The 15,710-nt window shown below is 37.4% G+C and overlaps 1 protein-coding gene across 10 annotated transcripts in view; it reads left to right on the plus strand.

Moving 5' to 3' along the window:
• The window catches only part of PTPRM (protein tyrosine phosphatase receptor type M), a 512,931-nt gene that overhangs the window by 313,283 nt on the left and 183,938 nt on the right, over positions 1-15,710 (plus strand). For 6 of the 10 annotated variants that reach the window (XM_075744400.1, XM_075744401.1, XM_075744406.1 and 3 more), the window contains exons 12-14: positions 7,619-7,892; positions 9,030-9,066; positions 13,887-13,961. In XM_075744400.1, the coding sequence (XP_075600515.1) occupies positions 7,619-7,892; positions 9,030-9,066; positions 13,887-13,961 (386 nt within the window). The remainder of the gene's footprint in view (positions 1-7,618; positions 7,893-9,029; positions 9,067-13,886; positions 13,962-15,710) is intronic. The other 4 variants (XM_075744405.1, XM_075744407.1, XM_075744409.1 and 1 more) reach the window with 1 other exon arrangement.

Below are 15,710 nucleotides of genomic sequence, written 5' to 3' on the forward strand. Positions count from 1 at the left end.
TTTATGGAGTCATTGATCTAATCCCTAACCCACCTGTAACAATGCCGATTCTCTCTCAGAAAAAAAAAAAAGAAAAAAAAAAAAAAGAAAAAAAATATTCCAGACTCATACAGATAGCTTCATTTCTAATGCTTGAACAAGAAGAGTCACCCCTCCCAATTAAACTACCCATTTTATGTTCTTTCAGACTGCTTTTGTCCTGAGACCATACCCTCTCTAGGAACAGTCATTACTGCAGCCCGTTCTTTCAGCCTATGAATGCTGATCTTGAATATAGCAATGCTCTTTGATATGTAGACAAAGCACAGTTGAATAGTGTCTGCTTCCCCCTTTGCCAAAATGTGCAAAATTCTACAGTGGTCAGAGAGACAGGACTACTGTTCAGCTGGTTCGCTGGTTTCATATCTGTACTGGAAATGACTGCTCATGGAGTATATTTTGTTCAGTATATACTATGTGTTGCTAGAACTCCTGACCCACTGGCAAAGCCTATGTAGATATGGTGGTAAGACATCTGATAAATTGAGGATTGTCATTATCACCTCTGTTTAATGCTACCTATAATAAATATACAGACTCTTGCTCAGTAGGAGGAGAGTTAGTGGCAATTTCTTGTAGCTGCCTTCTCTGGAAGGGTCTCCAGAGGGACCCTGACAGGCATGAGAGGTAGGCCCATGCGAACCGCAGTGAAGTTCAACAAGGCCAAGTGCAAGGTCCTGCACGTGGGTCGGCGCAATCCCAAGCACGACTATAGGCTGGGCGAGGAATGGATTGAAAGCAGCCCTGAGGAGAAGGACTTGGGGGTATTGATTGATGAGAAGCTCAACATGAGTCGGCAGTGTGTGCTTGCAGCCCAGAAAGCTGATCTCTAAGATCATCAAGTCCAACCGTCAACTCAACACCACGTTGTCTACTAAACCATGTCCTGAAGTGCCATGTCTATATGTTTTTTGAACACCTCCAGGGATGGTGACTCCACCACCTCTCTGGGCAGCCTGTTCAAATGCCTGACCACTCTTTCAGTGAAGAAATTTTTCCTAATATCCAACCTAAACCTGCCCTGACGCAACTTGAGACCACTTGCGCTTGTCCTTTCGCTAGTTACTTGGGAGAAGAGGCCAGCACCCACCTCACCACAACCTCCTTTGAGGTAGTTGTAGAGAGTGATAAGGTCTCCCCTCAGCCTCCTCCAGACTAAACAACCCCAGTTCCCTCAGCTGCTCCTCATAAGACTTTTCTTCCAGTCCTTTGACCAGCTTCATTGCCCTTCTCTGGACATGCTCCAGCACCTCAATGTGTCCCTCTTGTAGTGAGGGGCCCAAAACTGAGCACAGTATTTGAGGTGCGGCCTCACCAGAGCCGAGTACAGGGGCACAATCACATCCCTACTCCTGCTGGCCACACTATTCCTGATACAAGCCAGGATGCTGTTGGACTTCTTGGCCACCTGGGTACACTGCCGGCTCATGTTCAGTCAGCTGTCAGCCAGCACCCCCAGGTCCTTTTCCTCCAGGCAGCTTTCCAGCCACTCTTCCCCAAGCCTGTAGCGTTGCTTCAGGTTGTTGTGACCCAAGTGAAGGACCTGGTACTTGACCTTGTTAAACCTCATACAGTTGGCCTCAGCCCATTGATCCAGCTTGTCCAGATCCCTCTGCAGAGTCTTCCTACCCTTAAGCAGATTGACACTCCCACCCAAGTTACCTTGTTACCTTATGTGTGTTACTTATTACCTAATGTATGACAATCAAAGATACACAAAAGATGAACGGAACAACTGATATTTTTGAAAAGTGCTTATGACTTAAATGGCAGTACGATAGAAGAACTTTCAGTGTCTACATGAGTGTTGGTGAAATAGTGGGGACCGTATAGACTGTTATGAACAATCAAGTTCTTCATGGACATAAAACTGAGATAACAAGGTGCCTCTTTGGTTTCTTAATTTTACCTATGGGAACTTGGGTATTTTGGTAGAAGAATGCAGTGAAGTTATTCCAGTACCTAAAGGGGACCTACAGAAAAGCTGGAGAGGGACTGTTTAGAAGGGCATGGAGTGATAGGACAAAGGGTAATGGCCTTAAGATATTGGGGGGGGGGGGGCGGGGGGGACGGGTGTAGATTTAGATTAGCTATTAGGAAGAAATTCTTCAATGTGAGGGTGGTGAGGCACTGGAAGAGGTTGCCCAGAGAAGTTGTGGAGGCCCCCTCCCTGGAAGTGTTCAAGGCCAGGTTGGATGGAGCTTTGGGCAACCTGGTCTAGTGGAGGGTGTCCCTGCCCATGGCAGGGGGGTTGGAACTTTAAGGCCCCTTCTAACCCAAACCATTCTATGATTCTATCATTCTATCATTCTATCATTCTAGCATATAGGTAAAGTTGGGGCTATGGGAATAAGTGAAACGGTGGTCAATATGTAGATTAAATGTTATCCTGTTGTTCAAATCTGTTAGCATTAAAACAAAGCAAGCATGCAAGTCGAGATACAGAAATAGATCTATAAGAAGTACCGGTTATATATGTGTATAATAAAGCATGAGACTAAGAAGACACTTACTACGATGAGCAGAAACCTTCCAATTAGGCTCTACAGGGTCACCACGACAGTCTGCAAAGACAGCCCAAGAGCTTACACAGCTAATCAGGGCACTGTTAGTGGAGATTAACAGCTTTGCAGGCTTTGTACATTTACTAGGAAACAACCCCCTATTTTTTCAAGAGTAATGAAAAAGAAAGTCTTAAAGAGGTTTTAGTTTTGAACTGCTGAAACAGTCCAGAGGGAATAAAAAATTTTCTTATTCTCATTTTACAGCTGGAGAACTGAGGCACAACATATTTAATTGACTTGCCTTGGATCGCACACAACAGTTGTTTTAAGACTAGTAAATAAATTCAGATGATCTTAGTCTAGATTCAGTCCTTAGGCCTAAATTTATTTTGTAAAATAAATTTTAAAAAATGCTTTATGGCTTCAATTTGGTGAAGCATCAAGGCTGTTTAACAGAGAAAAAAAAAATAGAGCTAACATTTCAATAATGAAGTAATTAAGCTTGTTTTCCCTTTGGTTTAGATTTGGAATTACTTTTGGTGGAGCTGTAATTATAAATTCATAAGTTTGAATTGATAAATACCTAGATTGTACACGTTAAGGACTTCTGTATTAAAAATCCTGAAGTTCGTGCTTGTATCCAATAGGGTCTTCATGGAAAATTATTTTGTCACTTTGAATGAGATTTTGATTAATTAAAATTTGATTTACTGCATTCCAGTAATATGGAATAATGTCCTGATTCAGCAATTTACTAAACCCCATTATTTCATGTACTTAAGAATAGATATACACTTAAGTCTTTTGAATTGTTTGAATTGTTTGTTTCATTTGTCTAAGTATTCTTAGCATCTTTGATTACTGCGTTAACATGTTTTCTTTCTTCTTTCATGTCTCTTTTTCAACTCTGTCTGAAAAAAAAATCGGTATATTTAGCAGACATTGACAGATCATTTTAATTTAAGCAACCCAATTTCAGTAACTATGTGAGAAGCCTAATGTGTCTAATTTCTAAGCAAAATTACAGTCCTTATTATGTTCAGATCTGTATCTCCACATAATCATTTAAATTTGGAACTGTTTTGGAATTGTTAAAATAAAAAAAATCTTAAAAATTACATCATTTTTTTCTTTTCCACCTTTTTTAATCCCCAAATTTGAAATATTTGAATCCTGTTAGAAATAATTCCCATGTGTTCCTTTCTTGAAGCAACAGCAAGTTTCAGTCTATATAAAATTAGATTTTGTGTTCAATTTCCAAGGCATTGGAATTCTATAGTAGAACTGTGTAACGTGAATTCAACTTAAATTGCATTTCTTTCCTTTAGAAAAATTGATCTAAGTTCTACCAATAGCCGCTATGCTTTTGGCAGCTTTCACTGTAGTGTAGATTTTGTTCTTTGGATTACAGGTAGGAAGACTTTATTCTCTGAAATACACAGGTATGGAAAAGGAATAATGCAACTTCAAACAAGCAGGAAATCTGACTAATATGTAAGAGGAGTAATAGAATCCTGATGCAGTGCTAGCTCAATTCACTAAGCTTGAACTCTTTTCAGAGTAGGCAATTCAGCTGTTACGTATTAAAGAAAGCAATTTTAATAGTAAGAATTAGAGGAAGCTTTTGGATTATAATTGTAATTGGGGTAATTTTGTAAAATTCATTAGCAAGATGATCTCATTTGTACAAATTTAAAATGTATCACTCAAAGTTCTGTCAGGTTTCTGTTGACCCAGGTGCTTATAATGTGTTAATTTACATCAGAGAAACAGCAGTGTGTGGAAATTGGGCAGCAGATAGGATTTAGTTATTTTTCATTAGCACTTGGACTTTGATAAAGGGGAACAGAAAAGAGCTGCTTGACCTTTCGGTGCTTAAATTATTAAAGAGCAAATAGATTTGAGGTCTAGATGCTTGCAAATCTAATTTGTCTTGTGGCGTAAGGATGAAAAGACATTTTGAGTTTGAAATTGCTCCAGTCAACTTAGTTCTTTTTTAATGTATCTGAAGATGAATAGATGGCAGGCATTTAAAATGTAATATACAAGGAGTAGTGCATGTAGTATAACTAACATGAATTTGCCGGAGGAAAAGGAGCATTTAAATGATAAATTTGTTTCTAAAATATCTACAATCTTTAGCTTTAATCACTGAGTGAAAAATGAAAAGAATCCTTATTTCAACCAGTACTGAAACAGGTCATATTACCTTGTCTGGTCTGAGGTCCCTCTTATATTCAGTCCTGCTGCAATAAAAAAAGGTAACAATACTGTCCTGAAGGCGACAGCCAAATAACTTAGTTTACTATCCATCATGCTTTAGTGAAACTGAGGGATTCTCATCTTTGCTGCAGTATTAGGCAAGTGTATCCAGCTTCAGTGCCTTGCAGGAATAGATGTTTAAATCACCTTCTACTTTTTTTCCAATACTCTATTTAAATTTGCAGACATTATTTATTGTAGATAGATACACTGTAAATTAGTAGTTAGAGGAGGCAACATGGTCTCTTCAAATTAGCTTGGAAACCCAGTTCTAAGCAACTGTGTTTTGTTCTAGAAAATTAACTGCTAAAATCATGTCAAACATTGATTTGGAAGCGAAAAAACAAGAGTGTAATGTAGATATTTCATGGCTAGTTTCTACAGATCAGTTTTCATAGGATGAAAGAAAGATTGCCATGTATTGACCTTCATTTACTACTCAGCATGGAATTAATCAACTAATGAAAATCTTTCTGATAGATATGTAGACTTTATTGCACAGATCTGCAAAATGTACAGACAGTGGCCTTCAACTGGACCCCCAAGACGTTTGTTTGTCTCCCTGGCTGTACCAAACTTATACATGGTTAGATTTCTGCATGGGGTTCAGCATCAGATTAAAACATCTAAATTTAGATGTCCACTGGTAGATGTTTACATGTGAGCTGAGTATTTAGTAATTATAGTCAGTGGAGTGTAGACAGCAATTAAATTGACCCAAAAGTAGATGCCTCCTCACTGGTCAGATCTTTAAGATCTGTTGACTGTACTGAGTAGCTCTCCAGTGACTGTAATGGGAGTTTACAGATGTGTAGACATCTTCATGAAGACACTTTAATTTAAGTGTCTTAAGCTAAATCTCCACCATAGTGAAAGTCTTAATCGGGCAAAAAAAAGAGGTATTAAGCATTCTCAGTGTTAATTTTCTGGGCATTTTTTGTGAGCATAGGAAGTGCAGCATCTCCTACTGGAGATGCTAGATCTTAAACATGTAATGAATGCAGTCTGTTGCATATGATCAGTAGGTCTGATAAAAAACAGTAAGGTGGCCAAGAGAATTGCCATTCTTCTGCCTCTTGGTGATAATCAGCTATGAAGGTTCTGCAAACCTAGCATCATGCTGTCATAGAATCATGAAGTCATAGAATGGTTTGGATTGGAAGGGACCTTTAAAGATCGTCTAGTCCACCCCCCCCTGCTGTGGGCAGGGACATGTTTTACTAGATCAGGTTGGTCAAAGCTCCATCCATTGTGACCTTGAACAGTTCCACTGATGGGACATCATTCAAGCACACAGCATTATCTAAACGTGCAAAGGCAGCTCGAGTGTAGAAGCAGTCTAGTCTGGTTGTGCACCAAGTCGGTAAGGCTCCAGAGAGTGCTAGAGCTGGAGAGCTCTATGCCAGCGCTCAAAGCAACTTGAGTCTAGCAGAGCCCAAGCAGGTGCAGGAGCTCACTGGCTATGAGCTGGCTTGGTGACTGCACAGAGTCATCTCTTTTATTTCTAAACCAGAAGGGGAATAGCTATAGCTGTTCAGTGATATGACTAAGCCAATAAACCCTGTTGGGTCTAGACTGAGACTTGCAGAGACCCAGCCCGAGTGCCCCTGTGCTTTGGGCAGAGTCTGCTGTAAACATAATCATCTACCTACAGATGATGGAGTGGGAACAACATGTCAGAAGACTCTGTGGATATTTCATCTTTAAGACACATACTCTTCCCAGAGATTGCTGCTTTTTATGAATTATCAACTTAAAAGATCGTAAATTGTTATTAGATGTAGGTGATGTGCAAAAATGTGGACACATTGCCGCTTTAACATCAGTTACCAGTACTGACTTGCTTACTGGGATTCAAGATTCCAGGAGACAAATAATGATTAAGAATCACTGGTCCCCAGTGAAGCAATAAACTTGCAAGCCAGTCCTCTTTAGAGACATGGACTTCCCACTTCACAAATTTGAAAGCACTGACTCAGGCTTTTACAGCAACTGCAAGGGTATAATGATTACACAGTTTGCATATACAGCAGAAATCACAATTTCTTTGTTCCTGCTTGAATGTCCATAACACCTTTACAGTGGAGAGGGATGGACGGTTCCCTGTAGGTCCCAGTACAGCAAAGAATGCAAGTAGAAACTGAATTGCTTTGCAGAATGCAGAAACACTTAAAAATATGGTTATCTCTAAGAAGTGTAAAAGTGCTTTGCTGAGTGAGAATAACTTCTGTCAGAAAGTGTTCTATTCTTGTTCAGTAACAGTCAATATGCCACTGAAATTTTAAAAGACTGTAATTTACTCTATATGTGCTTTTGTAAATAGTTATAATGTCAACAGTTAAGCAAATACTGTTCCCTGTCTCTTTGTAGTTTATTTCTTCATTTTTATCTTACTACTGATTTCATTTCGTTTAGACAAGATAAACAGGTTAGAGAATGGAATCTTGCAGCTTTATACTTACTTATGTGAACAAAATAATATTCAATTCTACATCTTAGCACTAATGAAGCAAGTTTTTTCTGTACAAGAGTTCAAACAAGAAAGTGTTCTGTGCATTTGCTATATGAAAAGCTGTGGTGTGTATGGCTAATTTTGTTTTTCCAAAACAAAATGAATTTGTTTGAAAGCATGGAGCTATTCCACAAACTCGTACACCTGAATATCAAAATGACATTTTCTTCCGATGTGCTTTGCTTTTAGCAGGGTTTTTTCCATAAATACTGGTATGCTATTACAGTTTCAGAATGAGTTGACTGCCCAAGTCTTAAAATAACCCGTGTTTTTCCTTTGTTCTTTCCTTTCTACACTCTAGTGTCTATCAAATAGTTGTTGAAGAAGAACGCCCACGGAGGACCAAAAAGACAACTGAAATCCTGAAGTGCTACCCAGTGCCTATTCATTTCCAGAATGCCTCGCTTTTGAATTCTCAATACTACTTTGCTGCAGAATTTCCAGCCAATGGTTTACAATCTGCTCAGCCTTTTACTATTGGTGATAACAAAACATACAGTGGTTTCTGGAACACTCCGCTTCTTCCTCATAAGAGCTACAGCATCTATTTTCAAGCTGCTAGCCGAGCCAATGGGGTAAGTCTTATGACAGGTGTGGTTTTATACAGTATTTGTATGTAAATAGATGATTGGCACCAACTAGCAAGATGCCCAATTTAGTTGCTAATGAGAAAATGAAGTAACCGTGAAATTTAACACACTGAGTTTAAAAAATAACAGTTTTCCTAGCACAATATTGCTCAATGATTAAGGGTTACAGGAAAGAGGAGGGGAGAACAGCCCATTTTGTCAATAGTGAGAAGGCAAAGTAGTGCGTTACCATTCTGTCTTATTATCTAAAAGCTGTCCAATGAGTGTGTTTGGCTCTTTTCTTTCATTCTTTGTTGGTTTTGTTTTCTTACTTTGAAGAGGAGAGCGTTGTGATTTCTTTTGTTAAGTTTAAGCCAAACTTGATTGTGGATTTTAGCACATCTGTCTTAGCCTGTCCAGTCCCATTACCTTAGTTTGTAACGTCGTGAACTCCCATTTTCTCATTTGGTTGCCCTGACTGAATTAGAAATCACTTTTTGTCCCTCTTTCTGCAAACGGTAACAGAAAAATAAGTAGAAGGAACCAAAATGAAAAGTGTGTAAAAAGGTCTTTGCAGATCATGTTTCATCGGACTAATTCTTCCTGGAATTGTTTTTCGTTTCCTGGACAGACCTACCCAGAGCCTTTCAGTTCTTGATAAGCTTTGGCTATCTGTGCTGACAGCCTGGAAATGTTTTCTGCCAGAAACCATAATGGTCCCTCTTTCATAGTGCACTGACAGTGCAGAAATGTGAAACACCGTTGATTATTTTTTCTTTCTAAAATTGTCTAGCATGATACCTCGAACTATACTATCTGTAAGAAAAAGAAAAATCTCCCAAAGTCATTATGTTGACAAAGTAAAAAAGCTGAGCACTTGCCTGTGCTCTTGTGACTATCTTTCACATATTTTCTACTTTTAGAGGAATCTTAAGTGAAATATTTATGTACCATACCCAAGCAGTGTTTGTCCATATTATGAAAGCACATTGGAGTTGCATAATAAGCAGTTAAATATGTAGTGAGGCACATTAAATGAACACTTCTCTGACATTTTATCAGTACCTTTAAGAATAGAACCATGGATGACTTTCTTTGCTTAGAAACACAAGATATGACCTTTTTCCTCTTTATTTGACACAGGAAACCAAAATCGACTGCGTCAGGGTAGCCACAAAAGGTATGTTCATATTATGTCATGTATTCTGTATTTCAGCTTGCTGACCTTTCCTTCACATGGTCTTTGCAAACTTCCAGAAGTGTTTATATTGTTAAAAGGCATCACTAAACCTATTACAGAATTTAAAATTATTCATTTGCATCTCTAGCTGAGATTTAGGAAGTTTGTTTGTTTGTTTTTAATAATAAACATATTGCTCATTTTTAGTTGTCTACTTGAACAGAGGGGTTTTAAAATATATTCTGTGGGTTTTTATATGATCTCACAATAAATATTTTGGACTTTTCTATATATAGTAGAGTTGTAAAATTGCCAATTGCAGAGTGCATACTAGCTGCTTATACATCCATAGTGAAAAATTACTCCTTACTTGTAAGCAATTATCTTATCTTAATTGCTTTATGAAAGAGAAGTGGAGAAATCATGTTCTTCATTTTCATGGTACGGATCAGCTATATTTATTGTTCTGTCAGCACATGATACTACAATTTGTGAGACAAGTTTATGTAATTGAGATAGTGCTAGCTATAGGTTTAATCCCCAGACAGGGAAAGACAAACGTGCTGCTGATATATTTAACTTTGGAGGCAATAATCTGTCTGTGATTATCTTTGTAGTCTCACCTTTTTAGTACCTCTAGCTGGTGGCAACTTCAAAGACTGAAAAAGAAGTGATGGGATAGTATGATTATTTGGAGCTTGTAATAGAGGAAAAGGAAAGAAAGTACTGCTGTGAGTAGGAACAGGTAATACCACCTTGCAGTTTGGGCACCCGATGAGAGTATGAAACAAAACCTACTTCATCCCTGTACCACTGTTCCTTGCAGGAGATCATGCATATCTCATAGTGACTAACCCTAACATAACTGATTCCACCATGATTTCCTTTACATGTAGACTTCACAATTCCACCACCACCACTAAATCTAAGTAGGATAGATGAGAATCTCATTACTTAAAAGTAACAGAAATGTTAGCATACAGTTGCCTCTGTTGAAAGGCTGGATCCTCCCTAATGTGACAAATATACATTTTTTATGGCTCTTTGAATTGATTCCCGGGTGTTTTTTTTCTAAACCAAAGGAAGTCTTTTAATTCTAATTTACTAACTGAGTGCTTACTAAACCATAGAAAACTTTCAAATATCTAAACTACAACCCAATAAAATGTAGATGAGAGATTAATTCCAGATTCAAGTGGAATCTTGTGGTTTGTGTTTTCCAGTAGCTTCAGTGATACCAGGAGTGGACTACATTACCTCAGAAATCATAATAGGTGATTAGAGGAATGGATTTTAAATTATTTGGAAGATTTGTATTCCTAATCACTAATGGATGTTCAACTATTTCAATTACTTGACTGACTGAAAAATCTTACTCTCATTTGAGAAGCAAGGATAACTTTATGGATTGGAATAGCTGCCATAGCAACAACCTACTTTGAGCTAACCCATTTGGCAATGGAGATGTGACGAATGCAGCTTTTATTTTAAACAAATCTCCATACATTTCTGTTTCAAAAGCATGTTTCAGAATTCTTCATAATACCTTTGTGAAGCCTATAAAATAAGGTGAAGGGTTGTTGTGAGGACCTCTGTCCACAGCTCCCCAAACAGCTTAGTACAACATTCACATTGCCTGTACCCCAGGAAACAAAAGCTGCTCTGACCGCTTTGCCTGATGTCTTACAGATACGCACTGTTTTCCGCAGAGTTTTGTGGTAGTTTTCTAGTAGCTAGTATAGCTACTAGACAGTAAGCTACTTAAGCTCTATCATGTGCTTGTTTTGTCCATCTATTTATTACAGCACTTCTTACAAATAAAGTTGCAAACGCTCTGCAGTACAACATCTAGTTTTTGTATACTAATAACATTTCTGAAATGTTTGTATTCTAGGCTTCTGTTATCTTTAAAAGTTCAAGTTTGGTGGGTTTTAAAGCTAAAAGAAAGTGCTTTAGGCCATTCATGTATATGTTCAATCTTCTTTTAAATTAAGGTCTGGTCCTGAAAATATCTACAGCCTTGTGTAGGTTATTGGAGTTAGTAGATGTGCGCTGGAATTTAATATGTATGGAGGAAACCATATGCTTTTAGGCCCTAATCAAGCCAGTTATGTACCTAATTTTGAGCACTAACTACATTACAAATATTCTGTCTTAAAGTAGACATGTAAGTATTTTACTGGATAAAAACCTGTGCCATAAAGTATATCCTCTAAAACAAACGTGACAGTGCAGTCAACTGTCTGCTTTCTTCTTGAAAGCTTCTGCACTTCCATTCCCGGGGAATTTGAGGATTGCATTGAGCCCATTGGCAGCCCTTCCTAGCATCCAGGTCACCCAAGACAACCTCCAAGCTGCTCCACTGAGCATCTGAGCTTGGCTAAGCCACCTCGTTGTATGTATGAGGGGTGCGTGGTTAGCCTGTTCGAAGTTTGCCCTCAGGATCAATATGGGAGTTCAGAACATGACATGAACATAGCTATATCATTTGCTAGCTGTATTTCCTTTAATTATCCCAACTCCAGATAATCTAAAAGTTGTTGGTGCCCTTGAGACCTTCCTAAGATCATTGAGATTTTGTTTTATCGCTGAGTTTTGTAGTGTTCATTCCATGGCCCACTGTATGCTTTTGTATTTGTTGTTGTAATAAAAATAAATAAGTAAGTGTAATACAAAGATACAGAGTGTTCTTGCCCCAGATCCAGCAGAACCCTTGAATAGGTACTTCAATCTTCACTCCAGTTGATGTCAATAGGAATAAGGTATGTGCTTACTGTCAAGCATGTGCTCAACTGGCACACACTAAACTGTGTTGCTGGATCAGAGCCAAAGTGCACCAGATAGCCTATTATCATATCCACAGGCTTCTTGTTAGAAAAGTACAGCCTACCTCTAGAAAAGTACAGCCTGACTCTACTGGGTCAAATGCATGTGCAGGGTCAGTAGCTGGATAATACTTTCTCATTCCATCAAATATATTTTAAACAACCTCAATTTGTAACATTTTTAAAAATGTTCTTGTTTATGACCATTACATTTATATCAATGAAACGTCCATTAAATGTGTTTTTTAGAGATCATATAAAAATCCCTATTGCAATGATTGTAAGTATAATTTAGGATTAGAATATTGGGCTTTATAGAGCTGAAAGTTCTCCTCCTTCTACTGAAGTCAAAGGGAACCTTTGCCACTGACTTTGCTAGGAGAAGGATCAGACAGCATATTTTTGTGATGCAGAGGTTCTCATCTTAGTTTTTTTGTAGAGAAAGGCTTCTAGGACCTCTGTGACTACTTGGTGTATATACAAATGTGGAGACTGCAGGGTTTCAACTCCCATTATTTTTGACAAGATAATTAAACAAACAAACAAACAAAAATCAGGAAGAGATTTTTGTACCAGTGGTAATAAAGGTTGTCATATTTTGCTTGAAATATGGCTTTCATATACCTACTCTTTCTTCGAGCTAAATGACTGTAAAATCTCAGCAGATGAAGTTGAAAACATTCCAAAACTCCTCCAAGTTTATTGCCATCAACTTTGTGGTGTTTTGTGATTTATATTAAGATTGTATTTCCTGATATGACTTACAACACTGTCTGGATAGAAACATCTTGGTTATCTCCTAGGAATCCAGTTCTCAAGAGGGAGACATCGTTGTTCTAATTTTGCAATATTGGACGGCTTTCATTAATTATGAGAGAGAAAAGGATATTATAATATTTTAAATCCAATAGCAACAGTACTCTAGCAGCTACTATCAACACTGCATTTCAGTGTTGCAGAGGGATATTTCAAAATATTATGCAGCAGCAGTTTTGAGTTTAATTGTCTGCAGATGGTAGATGATCTATTTTCCTCACTCGTTGCCACATTTCTAATAGCACCCAGGCTGTTCTATGTAAATGAGTGATCTTTCATATAATTTTGTCCTTAATTTTCCAATATTTTTTCTTTCCATCATTCTCCAGCTGCATCATGTTGGATCTGACCTTTTAATTTTTTTTATATTCCTTAATATATATGTATCATAGTGTGCTTAACCATTTAGAGGCAATCATAGAACTGCTGGCAAACAAAGAAATATGAGATTTTATTAATGTGAGCCATGGTAATATTTATCTATACCAGTCAGTGATTGTTACAGCTCTGACAGAAAAGTCTGAATATTTGAGGCACACAAAGAATTCAGGTTTTTCAGCTTTTTGTTGTCTTAGTGGCAAAACATGAACTTGAAACTCAAACGGTTACATACATACCTAACTAAAAGCATGCCAACTCTCAGTGGTCATTCTCTGTGTGCTGAAAATTAAGTGTATGCGCAGTGTATGCATTATCAGAACAAAGACCCAAGAGGATACAAGAAAAATGAATCTTAGCTAGCTCAAAAATATTTCACATAAAAATTATCTTTAAAAAGAATTATAGGAAAAATATGCTGTTATGAAATAGGAAAACAAAAAGTGAAATTAGTTCAAACTACCTGGAGAAGTTAAGACTGGAGTAACCTGAATAAGCAGTTGACTTTTACTTAGAGCCCAGTGCTGTGACTGGCAGAGTCAGTCTCCAGTTTCCTCAAATTCATTATATGTAAATAATGTGCTTTGAGTCCTCTTCCTGAATGAAAAAAAGCCTTTTAATTTGCAGAATAACCACACTAACAACTGAACATGAAAAAGAACTTGTGGGAGTTTTTTTGGTTTTTATTTGTAAGAAGTTCAGACAATAAACTATTGACCAAGATTCTTCTTGCTGGTCTAGCTTCAGTCTGGCTTTTTTTTCCCTCATGCATGCTGACCTGGAAATCTTCCTTTGCCTTAGCTGCGATAATCGTGACTCAGCTTACAACACCATACATTCGCATCGCCCCTGCTGCAGGCGACGACCAACTAACAGGTCAGATGTTCAAGTATAGACAAGTTGTCATGCCCATTTTGTCTCTTTTTTTTTTTTGGCTCCTTTTCCCTGACGGTTTCTTCATTCCCTGCTCATAAATAGTTTTCTATGTTAAAAGTTTCTTTTTGTTTATGAATTTTTCTTCAGCTCCGTTAAATTAAATTGTGTGCTTGGCACCAAAACATACACACACATCCCTGTACTTACAACTCCGCTGCATGTGCCCATCGTGTGTGTGATCTGTTGAATGTTCCTTCAAGCCTGATGTAAAGAGATCTAGTCTTGCTCCATCCATAAATTAAATGATGGTTTGAATATAGATATTCATGTACCTATTTATTTTTTTCTGTGTTCTTAGATCAAGACACTAGAATTTCTCAATAATTTAGGCTCAAGAGTTGCATGTGTAAGTTAGGACAAAGAGCTTGCATTAATGGATTACTTTTTTTTTTACTGCAGAATGTTGGGAAGATTGTATTTTCTTGTAAATTTCAATATGAAAAAAATTAAAATAAATAAAATCAATTCCTTTTTAATTATGTCATACATGAGTTCTAGGATTAAAACAAAATAACCTAGCATATGACATATGAGAATGAACAAGACGGTAAGATTTTTAAATCTAATTGTCAAAGTAAACTCAGTGCACAAGTGAGACAATTAATAGTTCAGAATGTACCAGAAAATCTTTATGAGCTTGGGGAAAAGATTCATTTTGTCAGAAAATTAATACATGCATAAAACTTTTAAGGGATTCAGAAACCTTTTTATTTTCAAACAGAAGCAAAGAGCATTAAAAACTCTAGAATCTAAGGTGAGTTTGGAATATGGAATATGTAACAGGGGAAGTTAGACCTACTCCATCAGTGTTTAGCATATGATAAAATCATTGCCTTATTCAAGAACACTGGCATAGTTACAAGGGTAGCATGTAAATGTTGCTGCCAGGGTATCTAAGGGTCGAGGAGGAGTTCAGGTGCTTAGCATCTGAATACTGCTATAGTCAATGAGAGAGAGTTAAATCATTCAACTTAAGAGGACTGGTGACATGTCTGCCATAGCTTTTAATTCTGGGGTATGTGTTATAACAACACAGCTGAGTGATCCATAGTGCCTAAGCTACCATGTCAATCAAGACAAAATTGTTGCATGTTTATTTGTATTATGTAATAACATATGAACTAACCAGAATAACACATTTAGATGATGCTAAGAGCTTGTTCTTTTTAGTGCTGCTTGTCAGAAGCTCTGTCCACATACATTTTTATAGCTCAATTAATTTTTACTTGTGAATACAAATAAAGCTTTGAAGAGACAAAGAACATCTCTTCCATATCCTTGAATTTCAACAAGTTTTGATTTCTTCATCACAGGATTCAAAAAAGCTTATGTATTTTTCCATATGGAGAATTAGATGTTTTTCTTCTCTTATTTTCTTTTTTATTTGCTTTGATGCAAAACTGGGTAGCTACAGGAAACAGTGAAGATATGCGTGTTCCAGAAAAGGGAGATGACTATAGTAGTTAACAATGAGAGAACAGAGATAGAGCTAGCATAGGACAGCCAGCAAAGTATTTATTTGGTTGCTTTGTCACTGGTGGCTTATAGCATTGGCACTCTGTGGTCGTCTGTCAGACCTGTGACTTTTATTTGCCTTTTTTTCTTTTTAAATAAATCTGTTCTACCAGAAACTAATTTTTATATTGAAAAAGAAAAAAACAAATTATACCTGCAAACAGCATTTATGGC

The sequence above is a fragment of the Balearica regulorum genome, chromosome 2 (genome assembly GCF_011004875.1).
Source record: "Balearica regulorum gibbericeps isolate bBalReg1 chromosome 2, bBalReg1.pri, whole genome shotgun sequence".
Lineage (NCBI taxonomy): Eukaryota > Metazoa > Chordata > Aves > Gruiformes > Gruidae > Balearica > Balearica regulorum.